The 18,719-nt window shown below is 35.6% G+C and overlaps 2 protein-coding genes and 1 long non-coding RNA gene across 3 annotated transcripts; 1 reads left to right on the top strand and 2 right to left on the bottom strand.

Moving 5' to 3' along the window:
* Nucleotides 1-1,520, top strand: LOC140989952 (uncharacterized). The gene is made up of 4 exons (XR_012177602.1): nt 1-121; nt 216-239; nt 460-526; nt 1,109-1,520. It is a non-coding gene; the product is annotated as an uncharacterized lncRNA (long non-coding RNA).
* Nucleotides 1,521-2,096: 576 nt separating this feature from the next.
* LOC140989958 (uncharacterized) lies at nt 2,097-4,863 on the bottom strand. Its single transcript, XM_073459522.1, has 10 exons — nt 4,669-4,863; nt 4,427-4,585; nt 4,155-4,338; nt 3,835-3,891; nt 3,677-3,747; nt 3,413-3,491; nt 3,251-3,310; nt 2,871-2,974; nt 2,739-2,799; nt 2,097-2,647 (listed from the first exon to the last, which is right to left on the bottom strand). The coding sequence occupies exons 1-10, from the start codon at nt 4,788-4,790 to the stop codon at nt 2,246-2,248; spliced, it is 1,299 nt and encodes a 432-aa protein (XP_073315623.1). The 5' UTR covers nt 4,791-4,863; the 3' UTR covers nt 2,097-2,245.
* A 2,251-nt stretch (nt 4,864-7,114) lies between these two features.
* LOC140973020 (uncharacterized) lies at nt 7,115-9,913 on the bottom strand. The gene is made up of 2 exons (XM_073435544.1): nt 8,743-9,913; nt 7,115-8,325 (listed from the first exon to the last, which is right to left on the bottom strand). Exons 1-2 carry the CDS (start codon nt 9,911-9,913, stop codon nt 7,115-7,117), a joined length of 2,382 nt encoding a protein of 793 aa, XP_073291645.1.
* Nucleotides 9,914-18,719: the final 8,806 nt, after the last annotated feature.

Here is an 18,719-nt window from a genome sequence, read left to right on the forward strand (position 1 = left end):
CATCGGAAAACGCCGCGCCTTTCTCCGCTAAATCGTCACCATACGTCGCCGGAGTTCGGAAATTGATTGAGGGTTTTTGTTCTTTGAGTCATAAGCTTCGTTTTGATATATATATATTGAGGTATAAATTATGATTCTAGAAATTGTCTAAGGATTGCTCAATTTTTGGTTAAATTTGATATCAATATTGATATTGATTATATTTTTGGATGTAGGTACAAACTTTGAGTTGATTCGAGGTATCGAAAATTTTCAGAATGTTTAAATTGAGACTATAAATCGAGTATCAGCGAGTTCGATGCCTTAGAATTGTTAATTATAATTGATTTTAGGCATTTTAGACGAATATTGGAATTTTAGGAATTTAAAATGTTTAAATTGTCGAAATTGGATTTTTAGTGAATTTAAATGGTTCTGAAATTTTTATATGATAATAAGACCATTTAAATTAATATTCAGGTGAATTGTCTGAGTTGGCATTTTCAGGACTTTCTTGAAGATTTAAGTTACTGGTAAAATAGTTGAGGTACGTAGAGATCAGTTATTTTCACGATGTCTGACAGAGACATCTGATGATCCTCTGTGTGATTTATGTGCTATTTGTTGATTTATGTGATATTATATGCTGACTCGCATATTATCAGTTGGTAATTGATGTGCAAAATAAAATAAAATATTTCTTTTGTTAACACATATTTTATTTTAGTTAGACACATCAATACCACTGAACATATCATATTGAGCCTATCTGCTATTGAGATCCAGTTATATTTCGGTTGAGATCCGTTGTATATATGATATGATATGGTGTTCTGGAGATGTTTGGCTACCTTGATTCGGTCCGGCTTAGGTAGTTGCTGGCTTCGAGGCTGGGCCATATCCCAGGCACGGTCCGCTGAGTCGTGGACCAGCTCGAGCATATATGTATGATTGTTGATATCGATCATTTGATTCCTGATATCCTGATATCTTGCACCTATACATGCATTGCATTCATGCATGTCATCATTGCATTTCTATATCATATATCGTGGTTTCTTAATGTCTCGTACTGGGTTTCTGACCCCCGAGAGGGGGCTGTCGTGTCTTTTGTGTGTGGACATGACAGGTGGTACAGGTGGTTCGACTTCAGGTGCTCGAGAGGAAGCCTCAGGAAGTACCAGAGCTCCTTGAGAGTAGGTTCAGTTGTATTTAGGTACTGCGCGGTGTTGCTGTTTCCCAGATACTATATGTATATATTTGGAGGATTGTATTATGGTGTTATCGAGCCTTGTCGGCTCTATGATATTTTGGTTTGTATATGTCATGATTGTGTGTCTGGCTGACACATGTTTATGTTGTTATGTTTATTGAGTGCATATGTTGTTTATTTTAAGTATTTGATTTTCTGGTATGTCCTATTTATGAGAAGGTCATGCCGAAATTTTTATAGGCCCAAACGCAAATTTTTAACTCACTTTTCCGCTGTTTACTGATTAATCGTGATTGCATGTTAATAAATCGTTATTACGATAACGGGCCTCACATCACACGAATCACCGTCAGAGTTATTGTAGAAACCGTGGCAATGGCGCATCAAAAGGTGGGTCGTTTGGGTCGGTATCTGGCGGCCATTTTCAAGGCGTTAGTTGCAGGACATTTCATCCGGATCAGGGTTGTTCTTAACTCAGTTAAAATCTTACTCCACGGCCACTCCTGTTACCAAACGGGCCTTTTCTTCTTATTTTTCGCCCAAAACACTATCACCACCAGGCAAAGGAAACCAAAAAATCCCCAAAAGAGATGGGAAAAACTGTAGTTATCCAATCCCTATTGATATCTAGTTTAAAGACAACAAGAGGTGTTGAGCAAGTGAATACTTAAATAATTCAATCCCAAATCCATTGGAAAGTAAGAAATGGTACGTGGAAAAAATGATGAATATAAACAAATTGTAAGTTAACGAGAGGAAATGAATGATTCGATCATTAAAAATATTCTGCGCATAAATTATTGTGATGCAAAGACAATTATGCTTTACCAGAACAAGCGTGGACCGTGCACAATGAAGTCCCAAAAAATATAAATTTTTTTTATGATAAAAACATACAATAGAATTACATGATTAATCTCGAAATCGACGTTAAAGTACAACTGTTCTTAACACACTTTAAATTCAATATCTCAATGTACTACAAAAAATATTATGGGACTTCTGAACCAAGTTAAATGTTAGCCAGCCAAACCTCAAAAATTTCAGAAATCATTATACCTCAGCTGTTGTTTGGCCCTTTTTATCATTTCTACCTCGCTTTCTCAACTCCCGTCTCTCTGCTGAGTATTGTTTCTTGATTAACAAATTCCGTGTTGCTGTTTTCACTGCCTCGGAAGCTATTACAAAAGCTTCTTTTCCCATCGATAACTTGCCTTGAAGCGCTTGAAGCAATGGCTCTCCACCAGGTAGATCAGTATCTTCTAAGACGAGGGTCTCATGTTCCGTTGATTCCAAGTTGTTTGCAATGAAGCCTGAAATAGTCCTCACACGAACCAAAGATTCAGAATCACTCGTGTGTAAAGTGGATGCACCCATTACCATCCATAACATGGGGGCCAAAGAGGAAGCACCCACACTGGTTGGAATAAACGTCTCTCCTTCAACAAAAAACACCTGCAAGAAATATTCAAAAAGAGGGTGGATAATAAAGAAAATTACCTCGCTCAGACAACTCAAGAATTTTGAAGAGCTAACAAGAACTAACTTTGATCTTAGTGAGTGTCCGGTTAAGGTGGTTGCATCGTAAAAGCATTACGCCTGACAAGCTTTGGTCGAAACGAAGACTTTATCAAATATCAACAGACATAGAAGTATAAACGTGACAAAAATTACATACCTCTGAATGGCTACTGCAACTAGAGAACCATCGGAAGTTGCACAGAGATCTGTAACAGCAGGCAATATCTCATCTTCTCTTCCATCAGAATGTAGAAGTCCTGCCTTCAAGAACAGAAAATTTAAACCAAACATGAAGTTTATATTTTTTATTATTGATAAGAATTAAGAGAATTGAGTTGGAATTAGGAACTCTAACGCCATAACAATCTTCCAAAAAAAACCCATAAATAAGTTCTTCCTAGAAAATTTCAATGGAAAACAAGCCAACAAGGTATATTCTTGGCTTGAATTGCAGATTGCAAATTTGTTGTTCGGAATCAAGGAAAGGTGAATTTCAATCAAGAAATACACTTCTTAATAAAAATCCAAGCAACTTACCTCAGCACCAATTTCACAGGTATCTAGAAGAGAACCAGAGGCATGTTCCCACAAGCGAACCTGCAATTCCACCATGATTTGGTTAGCCCATGGCAAATGAATGCTCGTTATTTTTGGGAGTTATAGTCATAAAACTTTGAAGAAGTATATCAATTAACTCACCGTTGAATCACCACTTCCAGAAACCAAAAGGCCCTGTCCATAATCCGGAGGGGTGACAAATGCTAGGCAGGAAACAAACCTGGGAACCAGCATAAGAGAATGAGAGTACAAAAAAACGAGCATAAGCTGCAAAGCCAAAAAAACTAACTTCCCTCTTTAAGTCATTATCCAGGAGACGCCACCACAATTAACAAAACAAAGAACGTAAAGCTTGAACTTGATTATTGATAGGAGTACACAAGAGTGGACAAGAAAGAAACTAACTCTGTATGACCAAGGCAAAAGCTCTGTATTTCATGAGCTCCATTCAGGGGATTCTTGGGAAACAAAGTGACCTGTGCGAACTTCTGTAAGAAATGGTTTCAAATAACAAAAATCAAGATGGATACTGGCACTATGATAAGTAGGGGAAGTTGTTTTACACGTATTTTGAAGTCTCGATCAGCACTAACTATGTATCGTCCATCTGGTGAAAACTCCTGCATAACGATCACAGATGTAATGGAACTGCAAGAGAATCTTGGTTGAAGCAAGAAAATGGAATACATGATGACAGTAAAAACGCAACTGAAACAAGTCAAACAACAAATCATGCTGCTCAAATATAAGAAATGAACACAACCTGTATGCACTAATTCCGAGTGAATGTAACAATTAAAACAGCTAAAACATCAAATGATAATCCACTGCACAAGAACCAGTAAGCATAAAAACACATAAACGTTGGTGAAGAATTCCATACCAGTCTAGTAATTATGCTGCAATAATGAGAAAGAATCGGAACCGCCTTCTTTTGAACTGGAGACCTACTATTTTTGTCAGAGTCTCCTATGTCCACAACATACACGGCGCCAAACTTGTCAGCGAAACATATAAAAGACCCATCATAGGTGATCGCGACAGCAGTCACTCTTTTTTCTGAAATCCTGATCATTCACCGAAATTCAGTAAACACTACGGCATACTATTTTTTATTACAAGAGAAAAGTTTTCTACACTCAGTAAAATGCTTACACGGTACAAACACAATGCCAAGAATTAGTATCCCAGATTTTGACTAGCTTATCATCTCCAGCTGACACAAAAATCTCCCCGTTTAAGCTATAACGAATTGCCCGAATTGAATCCTTATGCCCACCATTTTCATCAACAAGGGTAACTCCACAGAGTTCTCTTCAAATCAATTATTGAATCAGTGCATGATGTACTGCAGACTTGCTCATATAAACACAAAAAATTACCAATTTTTCCCTTACTCAAGATTGAAAACCCGGATATCTGACCCAACAGATACGGATATCGATTTATGGGCCGGATGGACTGAAATAAGAGCCGGAACAACCTCCGCTTCCAGCTTCTGCTGGCTTTCTTCCTCCATTTCTTCGAACGAGGATTCGCAGAACACGATTGTTATTAGGGTTCATCCAGGGCTTTAATCTTATTGGGCTGATTCCGGGCCCAATAATCGTAATGGGCTGCTTTAAAGATACATTATCATAGAGAAATAATTTCTCCTTCGAAATATTTTTTTTTAAAAGAAAAACAACAAAACTATTCTTTTTTTTTTTTTTAATGAAACTGATTTCATTAAAATGGGTAAAAAGTTAATGTTACAAATACACTGGGCATCCCCAAAGAAACTCAAAAATCAAGAAACATCATAATACGAAAATACAAATCAAATGCCACAATAATCACGCGTACTCGCTTGCTACTTCAATTGCTTCAGGAATGGACCGATACGTGTGAATTTTAATCTTCATGACGATATCTTGACAGGTGAATTTTTCTTGGTCAAACATTAATCTATTTCGCATATTCCAAACGTGGTACACTGTTGCAGCCAGTGCTGTTATTCTCATTCTTGTCAACATCGAGGTACCTCTATACTGCCTTCTGAAAGCTCGCAATATAGCCATCGGAGATCTCATTATTTTCTTCATGTCAAGCCAATGACGAACACTCTTCCAAATGGGATTTGTAACACTGCAATTGAAGAACAAATGATCAACAGTTTCATCTTTAAGTTCGCACAAGACACATCTCCGATCATTGATAAATTCTAGTATGTCTCGAGTCATGAGTTTACGGTGTGCAAATAACCAAAGTATGAACCGATGCTTGGGTAGTATGAATGTCCTAGACAGTAGAGGTTTCCAAGGCCAATTTCTTGTCATTCCAACGAAGAACTGATACGCATGAGCGATACCCTCCTTATTACCAAACCATTTCTGTAAGCACAATGAAGCAGCTTCCTCAGAGCCAAGTCTTCCAATCAACTCATCTCTAATGTCAAGAATTTGCTTAATTAATGGTGAGGCATCCTTGTGCCTTCTCCATTTCCAAACCCCTCCAAAGCAACTATAGTTGTGATTTACCCACCTAATCCATAATTTCTCATTCCCCACGTGAATCTTCCATAAGCTTTTCGCTATCAGCGCACGGTTCCAAGCTTTCAGATTCTTTAGACCCATTCCTCCCTCCGATAGTGATTTACACAATGTGTTCCAAGCAATAGGTGGACGTTTAGTTGGCCACACGAACTTGCGGCATATAGCATGTATTGAGTCAAGCACACAATTCGGTACCGGTAGGATAGATAACCAAAAACACTCCACGCCTTGAATAACCGAACGAATAAATTCTAACTTCCCCGCATAAGAAAGTGAATGTCTAGGCCAAGCACTAACCTTCGTCGAGATATTATCCACTAATTTACCATAATCTGATGCACACAATCTTTTCGCAGCAAGAGGTATTCCCAAATATCTGAATGGTAAGATTCCTGGAGTAAAGCCAGTAATGTCCAAGATATCATGTCGCAATGAGCCTTCAACGCTTCCCATAGATATGTTAGATTTCAGCGCATTTATTTTCAAACCAGCCATGTTCCCAAAGGAATTTAAGCACCGCATAATCATTGACACACTTCGAGTATCACCATACGAAAGTAGGAGTAGGTCATCCGCATAAGCCAAGTGTGTAATTCTAAGTTTGATACATTTTGGGTGAAAACCGAACCCCGGTGATCTAGACATATGTTTTAGTTCCCTGGATAGTACCTCGTGACAAAGTGAGAACAAGAGCGGTGATAACAGGTCCCCTTGACTAGGACCCCGCTTACCCTCAAAATGTCCATGCAGATTACCGTTGATAGCAATCGAGTAGGAGACAGTGGTAACACATTCCATAATCCAATTAATAAACTTGCAAGGAAATTTCAAGAGAATGAGTACCTCTTTCAAAAATCCCCAATCCACAGTGTCATAAGCTTTTTGAATATCCACTTTCAGTATGCATCTCGGGGATCCACGTTTCCTTGCATACTTCCTCAGCAATTCTTGAGCCAGATGAATGTTATCAACAATGGAGCGCCCTTTAATCAAAGCTGCCTGTGCCCCATCCACTAATCCTGCCATTGTGCCTCTCAATCTGTTTACCAAAATTTTAGAAATGAGCTTATAAAAAATCGTACAGCAAGAGATTGGCCTGTACTCATTCACTGTGGAAGCCGAATGTGTTTTTGGTACAAGAGAGATGACAACATGGTTTCACTGTTTGAGCAATCTCCCTGAAGTGAAGAATTCAGTCACAGCCGCGCAAACATTTTTTTTTAATAATATCCCACATACTCTTGAAGAATAATGCCCCAAATCCATCCGGCCCAGGTGCTTTATCATTATCAATATCATGCAATGCACTCTAAATTTCCTCAGTAGTTACTAACGCTATCAAACTACCCCATTGGTCATTCTGTATACACGGCCCATCTCTGATAGCAGCAATGTTTATATTTGTTCTGTCCACTTTGCACCCCAATAACCCCTGATAATAATCAATGAAGCAACGAGCTATCTCCTCTGCATCAATAATCGTGGCTCCCTCTTCATTAGTGAGCTTCATGATAGAAAATTTCTTTTTGTGTCTCTTAATCAAATCATGGAAGAATTTAGTACATCTGTCACCTTGTTTCATAAAGTTAATCTTGACTGTCTGTGCAATAAACAACCTTTCCGCTTCTAGTAACATCTCATTTTTCCTATTAGTTTCCTTATGTTCATCTTTCATCCCCGAAGCTAACATATCCATTTGCAAGCGCTCAAGTTTTTTGTTTGCTGCCTGTGCTCTAACCGATATGTTGCTGAAATTTTTACGGTTAATGAGCTGTAGTGGCTTTTTCAATCCATTGAACAACTGTTTAATTTGGTATTGTGCTGTGCCATGACCGTGGAAACACCAATTTCTTCGAACAGTGTGCATAAATTCATCACTAAGTGTCCACATGTTGAGGAATTTGAAAGGCTTAGCTGTTGTTTTCTGCTGCTGAAGTATAGATGCAATACACAGTGAGTGGTCAGAGAGACAACCCGGTGCAATGAATTCAGCAACCCCTTCCAATTTCGAAACATTCCAAAAGCTATTCACAAGAACTCGATCCAATTTGCTACAAACTTTGGGGCTCATCCAAGTGTAAAAACATCCCGTAAATTTGAGATCAATCAGATCAAGCGAGGCTACACAGTCAACAAAATCCTTCGTATCATAATTCCTGATGTTCACGCCACTTTTTTTTTCATTTGAGAAGAGTACATTGTTAAAATCTCCCAAGATGATCCACGGTAGCTTGCAATTTATACCAAAAGTTTTCATGTCATCCCAAAGTGTCCTCCTTTGTACTATAGTATTAAACCCATACACAAAAGATGTGCAAAATACCTTGTCAGTTAACAAACACTGGATTTTAACATGCATCGATTGTTCGGTTGTAGCAATGACATCTAACCGAATCTTATTCGGGTTCCAGAGAACCATAATTCTACCCTTATTATTAAGCAAAAAATTGTGAGCCACCTTCATACATGAGAATCTGATACGCCTCAATTTGTCCAAAGCTATGGTATCCAATTTTGATTCTAAAATGCCAATAACATCAAGCTTATGGGTGTCCACAAGTGTTTGGACACCTCTTTGTTTTAGAGGTTTATGAAAACCTCTAATATTCCAACTTGCTATCTTCATAAAGAACCGGAGGCAATTACGGGTTGCCGCCCCTTTTTTTTATTCCCAACATATCTCGAATTGGTAACATTGTCTTCCGCATTCACATATTCAGTATCACAAGAGCTTGAGCCTTCCATACCCTCAAAGAACACTGCCCTATTCCTCATTTCCTCACTCTTCTGTTTTTCTGAAATCTTAGCTGTTTTCTTGTTTTTTTATTTTTCTTCTTGTTTGTGACTTCCTGAAACTCTTCTTCATCAATCAATGTGCCTCCACATTTCTCCATGCTCACGGGTACAGTAGTGCAGACTGGTTTATTTTTTGTTCACCTGACTTGTCATGAATCGGTGGTATATTCTCGTGGCTCTCTTCCTCATTTTGTATTTCAATTCCTTTGTTATTTTCTTCTATGTTCCCCTCCATAGTGTGCACACTATTATCTGTTTGAACATTCAAGGAGTTTGTCCGAGGAGGTGCATGTTTATGATTTCTACCAAACCTGGATCGACCCCTTGAATTTCCTTTCCTCCATATCACACTGACAGATCTAGTAAGCTTAGCTGTATTGAGTTTAAAGTTGGTTTCCACGGGGCCTTGTGTTGTGTCATCATCAACCACATTACGAATACAGTTAACTGAAATATGCCCAACCCGATGGCATTTTGTACACACCTTGAAATCTTGTTCATCTTCAAACTTTATCATGACATCTCCAATGGGTAGTTCTACTGCCATTTCTGTTACCCTTGGTTTCGAGTTCTCCACTTCAATCAATACACGAGCAAATTTCATTCTTTTCCGCTCATGAGTAAGCATATCCATGTGTATAGGATTTCCCACTCTAGAAGCCAATTTACTAAGTACTTTGAAGTTCCAACAAACCGGTGGGAGCCCATGAATTTGAACCCATGTGGGGATAGAATTCATATCTTCCTCCCTAAATCGAAAACAATCTGGCATCTCTTTAAGAAATAGGTGGAATCCATAGACCATGTAGGGTCCTCCTTGTAACACTTTATCTTTGGCTTCATTACTCGGGAATGTGAACACAATCCACCCATTCTCTTGTGTTTGGAATTTAATCTCATTACCCCAACGTTTAACCAAGTCAAACAAAGCTGCAGTAGGTGGTTTTCCACTGATCACATACCCAAGCAAGCAAATACCATAAGTTTTTTCTTTAGAATCCATCTCATCTACATCGATTTTCAACTTTCCTGTGCCCGTGTCCATAAACTCCAATTTATAATTTGCATTCGCCATACGGTTGTTCTTGAATAAGCTCGCAAAAGTTACTCGAGTGTTCTTTATTCCACTCTTGTTAACTTGAACGTTGTAAGGAGGGGTAGTTTCCATAGTGACAGGAGGAGAAGTGTTTTTAATCTTCGAACCATCAGTAGTAGGTTCACATTCAGTCTGTTCCATGTCCATATCAGTAATAACTCCAGTAGCACACTGATTGTTGTCTCGAGTAACACTGCTAGTGCTCGCACCATTCATTGTGACAAATGATCAAACACATAGACTGTCGAGAACATGAGCTCTATAAAATAACAATGGCACTGAAATCTTCTTCCAGAAATCAAGAGTATACTGATGATGATTAAAATCAGTGTTAAATCACAGAGAACAAAGCTCGAACCATCGAGAAGAACCAATGTCAGCGTTCCTTCGAAGATAGAGAAAAGGGAGAGATTCTCTCTCTAAACGTTGACTGAGGCTCAGAACAACAAAACTATTCTTATAGATACCAACTCTTGACAACCTCTGAGCTTAAGCAGTGTGCATCGAATCCCTGTCCTGCTCGTAAATTTGGCCGTTACTCTTGATATAGAGCTCACCCTTAACAACTGCCATTGGACCTTGAAGGCAACCATAGTCGTGAACCGTCCAATTCGGCTTGATATTTTCCAAGACTTGCATTATTGACAATACCTTGTGCAGCTATGAACTTTTCCCACTATAACTACATCAGTGCACAGCAGAACTCAATGTAACTCGAACATTATCTTTTCCTATCTGCTTGATTGCAATCCACAGCTGCCATAATACTTCCTCGTGGTTTCTTTCGCAAAATCAGTAAATGTCATCCCATCCTTTAACCGCGAAGATAGTGGTGGAACCGTTCCTCTAATATTTCGAATCAAGTCATCTTATTCATGCTCAGTATCTCCTGTTCCCTCACAATCCGACTCTAAATTCTGATCTCCTTTGAAGTGTTCAATTTGGTATTCTCTAAGGGAAAAAATCTTGCTCCATGCCGGCTGCAAAAACATGACAAAAGTCTCCCTGCTCAAATTGTCTATCTTAGCTGGTCTAGAAACACAATGAAGAGTGGCTCGAAGCTTCCCTTTTGATAACACATCCGCGGATTCCCCCACCTGAACAATGAAACTCCCTTCAGCAGCTTTCACCGAAAGGACGAGACTCTTCCTCACAATTTGCAAATATGTGTGGCCCATTGGAGAGTCGCATTCTTTGGCATCACTTTCATCAGATTACATAAACATTGGAGATGTCAAAATGGTGAAAATCCCTTAATCAAAATGCCACTTCTGCCACAAATCCGATTCATCGTCAATCCCGATATTACGTCTATCAATGGCAGAACGACCTTTTCCTCTACATTTTTCTTTGATAACAACATAATCGAGAATCGAATGATAATGTATTAGACGGGTTTTAGCCGTGCCACATTGCAATAAAGCTATGCTCTAGCTCGCACCCACCAAGTCTTTTGCATCAAACTCGAGAAAGAAGAAGACCTAATTCTAGAAATGCAAGCCCTAGATTACTAAAGTCTGAACCATCAGCCTCAGCTTCCATTGACTCGCAAAATTCACCAATAAATTCTTGATCATACTTCATCTGCATTGCAAAAGATGACACAATTTTATTCAAATTCTTTAGCGGCACATCACTTCCCAGATTATACTCCTACTCACTTACCAAAAACAGATATCCACAGTAAAAAATGCGAACGTAAATTAATTATGATTTAATTATAAGAATGAGGTTTTACCTTGAGAATCTGTTTCCGATCATCGTTACTGAGAAATGAGAGCTTTCGCGCCAAAGGTAGCAGATGTCATTCAAGACTTGATCAGATAACAACTCTAGCCGTTGGGTTTCACAGGGAGATGCCGGGACTTCATCGGTCGATAATTGTACGAGATCGGAGTATTGAAGTTGGAGGAGATCAATGGTATCTCCCATAGACCCATACCCGAAACTGAGAGATCTATTTTCGGGCTTTTGAAATCGTTCATCCGATGGTCCCAGAACCAGATTTGGGCCTGCTGACACCATGGGCTGGGTGACGGATGTGGATCATGATCCTATAGCCCATTAGGGACAAAAAAATAGCGTTGGAGATGTATGTTTGTATTATTAAATGTAGATATATAGTTAAATTTTTTTATTAGAAATATCTTATGAAGTAAAAATAATTTTGATTAATAATATTACTTCATGTACATATTTTTTACGAACACCTGTCGGTCCGGTCCGAGCGGCTAGGAGCTCGGTTACTCGGAAGCCTGACTTGACAATCGGAGTAAGCTCAATGATCAATACATGTTAAAAATAACGAGTTGATAGGAGCACAGGATAAATAAAACAAGACCCCGAAAGTTGAAACCCACATGAAATTTCATTCTCAAGTTAAAAAGACAACACTATACCAAAGACTAACATGTTGGATGGCGTCTAGTGGATCTGGTTAACTTTGCTAATAAATTGGTCTAAAAAAGGGCCCATTCATTTGACATACACATATTGACGGTGAAGGGGAAAAAATTGTTTCGATAGTTTGATCCAACAAATTCATCTCGTATCCAAGATCCCAAGTTTGGAACGAGTCTCACGTTCGAAACCTAATTGCAACTGTCATCTCCCGCACTCAAAAAAGAAAAAAAAAAATTTGCTGATCCAAATTATGACCTATTATACTTAATATTCTTTATAAAAAAAAGTGAGAAGCTTGGCATGTTGATTTCACCCGTGCTTGATATAACTAGTATGAAATAAAATTAAAGGCGAAGACGGGAAAAAAAAGGTCCTATTGAATTTGGCATCCACGATCTGTAATTGAGTGGGCTTGCATGCCCACCACTAGAGTCTGATCTTTCCCGAATGCTATCTATTACTATAGTGGGGCAATTCTAATCCCCATGGATAGATACGTGCTCAATGATTGTTAATTAAAAAAAAAACCTACTGAGAAGCGTGGCATTTGGATAAACAAAAAGAGTTGTTGGGAAGATTTGATCAATCTTCATGGGTTTTTTTCCCCTTGTTTATTACCAACTTGGGGAAATTTTATTTGTGACTCGAGGAATCACGAAGCAAAATGTTCTCTTTTGGGCTAATTGATTCAAATCTCGGCTTAAAATATTTTATCATGCTTTCATATATACATGCATGTTTGTCTTGCTTGGCTGAGCTGTTGACTCTTTAATTCTCTTTATTTAATTTGATCTTTTGATTCAGGAATAAAGATATGTGGTATTTTTGACAGTTGATGTCCATATTCCTCATATTTTACAAGAATTCAATTCATGTGTTGAGGATCTAAAGGTCGAGCTTTGTGTGAGAGAACGTATTTCAGAAGTAGAGTATAGACAAAACCGTATTAATTGGTACGATTCAGATGCTAATTAGAAATATTTTTTAAAAACGACACATAAATATTTGAATGTTTCAGGATTAATAATAATCTACGTACATTCTCGTGGATGTAATAGTATAAATCTGTTTCATATAGTACGTACATTAACACAAATCATATCACCACTTTTTGATTACGCGATGCCGTGGAACAGTACTCTTCCCACCTTTGATCGCTAAGGACCACAGAACATGTATCGCTCTCTCAATTATTAGCACAAAATCAATATGGATCGCGAAATTAAAGCAATGCAATTATATATTTGTTTAAAATAGCGACAATATTTTTTTAAAAATTTTTTTTGTATGATTAAAGTGTGAATTATTGCCGAATGCAGAGTCTCGACCCACCAAATAGAGGCCATATTAATGGGATCGTGATTTCCATGTCTCTCACTCGATCTCTTTTCCTCTTTTGTACAAAAGAGAATTATGCAATTGATATTCAAGCATGAAGGGTCATATTAAATCAAGAAAACATTATATTATATATATGTAAAAAAATTGAATGTATTTTGGAGTTAAATCAATTATACTAATGAATAGTAAATATTTGGATCATATATATTTATTATTGTCAAACTTAATTAGTACCCCTCCCATATATATATACACCGTTTCACGAGAGTTAAAGGATTTACATTTACTAATTGACAGTAATAGGAATATAAACAGCCATTATATTATAAATTAGTAATTGAATTATTTTAAAAATTTAGCAATTAAAGGTTTTTTTAAACATAGAAATTAGAGTTCATTACACAAAAATGTCACTATCAACAAAAATAAATTAATTTAAAGTTAATAATTCCATATTGCATTTTAGCGAAATAATGGAACCGTCGTTTGAAGCGAAGGGAGTAATTGTAAATAGTACTGAAATGTTTCATGAATCATGCTTGCACTTTTCACTTATTCTAACAATTTATTTTACTGCATAAATAGTTGAAAATAACTACCACGGTAATATAAATATATAAAGTTTATTTTAAAATTATATTGACAGGTTTTAACCGGTAAATGGTTCAACTTGAGTAGGTGTTTACCCGACAGAAAAGTTTAACATCGAAACAATATCTGCAATAAATTATTAGGTTAATTGATACACAAGTTATGGGACTGCATACGTAAGTATTCACAAAGTCTTAGAAAGCCAAGATGGATAGTTATAGGTGGTTTTTAGTTATTTTATATATTTTTCATATCAATTATTATGTTTCATGAAAGTGGAAAAAAACACATAATCAAATTTCCAAATAAAAAATTATAGCATGAAAAATACATCTAATTAACCCAGAAGGCAGAGACAGGATTTGTAGCTCAGTGGTCTCACTCCTGTCGGATTAGCCGGTTCTCCGGGTTCTATCCCCCCTTCCCGCGTGTGATGTAATAAAAAAAAAAAAACCAAGAAGGCTGGCCAACTTAGTAATATTTCAAATTTTTGGCTCTATTACATCTATTAGATTGTTTTTACCAAAAATATTTCCGAATCATTCCGTTCTACTCGTGCTTCATGTTTATTTCTCGTTCAGTCGTCACTCAGTAGTCTCTCTTCTTTTAGAATATCGCCGCTAGAGAAAAAATATCGCATATTTTGAAAATATAAAGATTTCATACCTCATATCATTGATTTAGCAGATATGTGTGTCAAATGAATAGCACAATCGCTTCTTCGTAATAAAAAAACGTCAAATTTACTAAATCCAATTGTGAAGTGACTTCGTTTCATTTCAAATAAGTAATCATTTTGGGTAAGAAAATAAGACTAGAAATTGATGCGCTTTCGTCTTCGATATTGAACTCATTCAATATAATAATCATTTTTTTATTCACTTTTTCGATATAATTGGGTAAAAAGTCAAGTCTTAAAACTTAAATTATTTAACCTTTTTGTGAGTTTAAGACACTAAATTCTTTGGTTAGGTGCTAAGATCTCGCACACGAATTGTGTGGGTGTGTGTGTGTGTGTGTGTCACACACACACACACATGTCTTTGCATAGTAGAAAATATTACACGAGATGGAGTAAAGAAATATTCCGTATCATAATCATCTCCAATTTAAATAAATAGTCATATATATTATATATATTTGTGTAACAAAAAATGTTGAACAAATATGTCGTTCCCAATAGAAATATCCAATTGGCTATTCTGATTAAATTCCAAAAATCACTAAAAAAAAAATAAGTGAGCAAATCCATATTTTTTCTTCAACAACCGTGACTTGAAGTATCCTATCTAAATAATTCATGCAAATAATAATTGTAAATTTGCAAGGCACCAAAAAGTATTATATAATATATACATGATGTAGAGTATTATAAATAAGATTGGAAATTAAATTATAGCCACAATTTTAAATTTTAATCGATACTTTTTAGGTACTGTTTGATTTTTGGTGTCCATTTTGTCAACGTTTGCCCGTGATTTTTTTATCTATACAAAACATTTTTTTCTTGTTGATTTTCTCCTGAATTGCCAAACACCACTTTTCGAACTTGATTTTTTTTATAAAACGAATTCAGTATATATTACATAATTGATCTTACTTATAATTAATTGAAAATATTAATTCAAAATATAGATTTTTTAAATAAAACAAATATCACAAGTAAAGTCATTTTGGATTCTTTTACTTTATTGACAAGCTGTTCTTACGTGCAATTTTTATTATTTTTTTGCCTTTATAAATATAAAGAAACCGAATATTAATATATTTAAGTTCGGAAAATGCGTAAGTAGTATGGTCCCATTTAATAAAATAGTCAACAAATTAGAGCTCTTCGTAGAATTCTTTTTCGGAACCTTGATAAGCAAGTGGTACATATAGTCAACTTACTTTTGTATTTCAAATTGGGCAAAGGATTTGTGTCTCTTTCTCATGCTTTATACTTTATTTTAAGAAACATAGTAACACAATTTTATAGAAAATATTGATATTCGATTTTCATTACTCATCCCACTTGTGATATTGTCCACTTTAGTGCGATGCCTATTTTATAGAAACTATTGTCGTGACATTTGATATCAGAACGACTCCGCGTGAATTTGGGATGGCGTGACAAACCTCAGCGAGGACGCTGAGTCCCGAAAGGAGAGTGAAGGCCTTTAGGCGAAATCTCACATCGCTAAACCACGGGAGAGATGCTGTGCATTTAAATGACCGTATAGCAATCCCTTGTGACACGTTTTAAAGCCGTGAGTCCTCGGGTCAAAGCAGACATTATCACAAGTAGGCTGGGCCTTGACTGATTTTGTAAATTTTACATAAAAAATTCTCCATCCCTTTTAGAACTCAACTCATCATCTTGTTATAATTTTTTTAAGTTTAGTTATTTTAAGGATCAAACACTTGTTGATATATAAAAAACTATCACTAGTATTAATAGAGTAATTCAAACACTACTGTTTTGGTCATTTTTTCGGTAGAGACAATTATTGTTTTTCAATAATCACGATTACAATAATTGCACTAACTTATAACTCGTATGAATCAAACATGTTGTAAGATTAAATATAAGTTGTTTTAAATAAATATATAGTTGATAGTAGTAATGTAATATATCTTTTGTTTTACCAAAATATTTATTGTTTTATCAAAAATATATATTCAATAATATTTTAAAATAGCCCAAAAACCACGGTTTGTTCTTTTTCTCATCATCAGCAAATGTTGCTCATGAAAAACTATCTATCACAATACACATGAAACGCATCGAGTTTTCTCGAAGTACATAACAAGATTTTTCAAGATTTAACGAATTTACCGAAACTATCTCGAAAATTAAATAAACTTTGTTATATGATACTTAAAAAAAGAGAAAAAGAAAAGATTTCATTAACTATCATAATTATATTTTAAAAAAACTATTATAATTAAAATAATATTACGTGAGAAAATTGATTTTGGAGTTTACAATATAATTAAGATTGTGGTGAATCTCTCCATATATAAGAGAAGCCAAGGAGAAATCGTTTTCCTAAAACAGGAAACCCCTCAAATAGATGAATGTTTAAATTACTATATATTATTGAATTCCCCAAAATACCCCTAATTTTGAGTCGATTTCCTAAAATTCCCCTTCAAATTCGTTATTTCCAGGAATATAACATTTTTTAAAAAACTATTTAATATATTTATTACTTTTTATATATAAATATTACAAAGATTTTAGTATCAAACATATATCCACTATTCAAAAGCGCGGAATCGGGGACGCCATGCCACAGAATCGCGGTGCCGTAAACAAGCACTTTCAATTTTGACCCTTAGTTGACCGCTAATTCCCACGTGATTATTAAAGAATCAGAAAAATTTTAATAATCATTTTATCCTACTATCGTAATTTAACAATTTCATTTATTTAAAACATCATGCAAAAATATAAGGTAAACTAATTAAGACAAGAAGATAAAATAAAATTTTTTATACATATTAAATTCTTATCTTCATAATATCATGCCCATAATTTTAACACAAAACTCTTATAAAACTGTCAGATAGATTAATTTTATTAGACATATAATTTACCTGATGTGATATATTAAAATACATTATTTTTATACCAAAAATATTACTTTTAACTCTAAATACAGACTAAATCGATTCGTCTCATAGATAAAAACTTGTCAAACGTATTCTTTATTTAATTATTTTGGTAAAACAATTCTCCAAAACTAATTTTTAATGATTTGTTATTTATATGAATTGTACCGTACGTGGCCCATCAGTTTCAACACATATTAATCAATTTTCAAATATTGCAACCCAATCAAAGACTAGTTACGTGTTTTTTTCGACTCAAAATCGATTTCAAATTGCTTGCCCAATCACACGATGGCAAGTAAAAATAAAAATAATTATTTTTAGAAAATAAATAAATAGTAAGAACCCAACAGAAATAAAGGTAGAACTGGAACGGTTTGATATTCCGAAAGGTCAGATATTGAAGGATTGTTATCTGTCCCGACTCCCGACGACCTGCACTGATAATTAGTGTGTGGTCGAATAAATAATCGTCATCAATCAAAATTAGCTGGGATACAAACTAAACAGAATCCGTTAACTGTACTGAAGACTATTAATAATGGCATACACTATTCATTTGATTTTACGTATAAATTGGACCCAAAAAATCCAATATTTTCAAAATCATTACAAAACAAAACGTGAAAAATAAAAGTTGAAGGTGTTTAGTGGAAGAAAAAACCACATTACGGTTTGTACGAGTATGTAGAGTTTATATTGATGTATCACGTCGACCTAAAAAGTTAGTAAGAACCGTCTTAATTTATATAATGGTGAAAGATAATGACGAACGCGATCCATGTAATTGGGGAATGGTAGAAAGAGCCCAATCAAAAGTAGTTAGTATTCTGTAGGAAATGTGTTTGATGAACCCACAAGAGGATAATGTGACACGTTTTCGAGAACCCACCCAATTGACTGCCTACAGTTAAACCCACGATAGAAAGAAGACTGCCCACCTTGCTACAAGAATTAACTAAATTATATTTAAGCTTTTAATCTTCGAATCTGGTCGAAATTTAGTTCAAATTAATATGATTAATTATAAAGTAGTTGAATCTCTAAGTGGGATAATTATTCACTTTCAATTTAATTTGCGCATATTTTA

Source organism: Primulina huaijiensis, chromosome 1 (assembly GCF_012295235.1).
Source record: "Primulina huaijiensis isolate GDHJ02 chromosome 1, ASM1229523v2, whole genome shotgun sequence".
NCBI classification, from domain to species: domain Eukaryota; kingdom Viridiplantae; phylum Streptophyta; class Magnoliopsida; order Lamiales; family Gesneriaceae; genus Primulina; species Primulina huaijiensis.

Coding starts and splice junctions, on each gene's coding strand:
- LOC140989958 (XM_073459522.1), bottom strand. CDS start 4,790: ATGGAGGAAGAAAGCCAGCAGAAGCTGGAAGCGGAGGTTGTTCCGGCT. Junction 3,892..4,154: donor GCAGCATAATTACTAGACTG/GTATGGAATTCT, acceptor ATCGTTATGCAG/GAGTTTTCACCAGATGGACG. Junction 3,492..3,676: donor TTTTGCCTTGGTCATACAGA/GTTAGTTTCTTT, acceptor GCTGGTTCCCAG/GTTTGTTTCCTGCCTAGCAT.
- LOC140973020 (XM_073435544.1), bottom strand. CDS start 9,913: ATGAATGGTGCGAGCACTAGCAGTGTTACTCGAGACAACAATCAGTGT. Junction 8,326..8,742: donor ACCGATTCATGACAAGTCAG/GTGAACAAAAAA, acceptor TTGGCATTTTAG/AATCAAAATTGGATACCATA.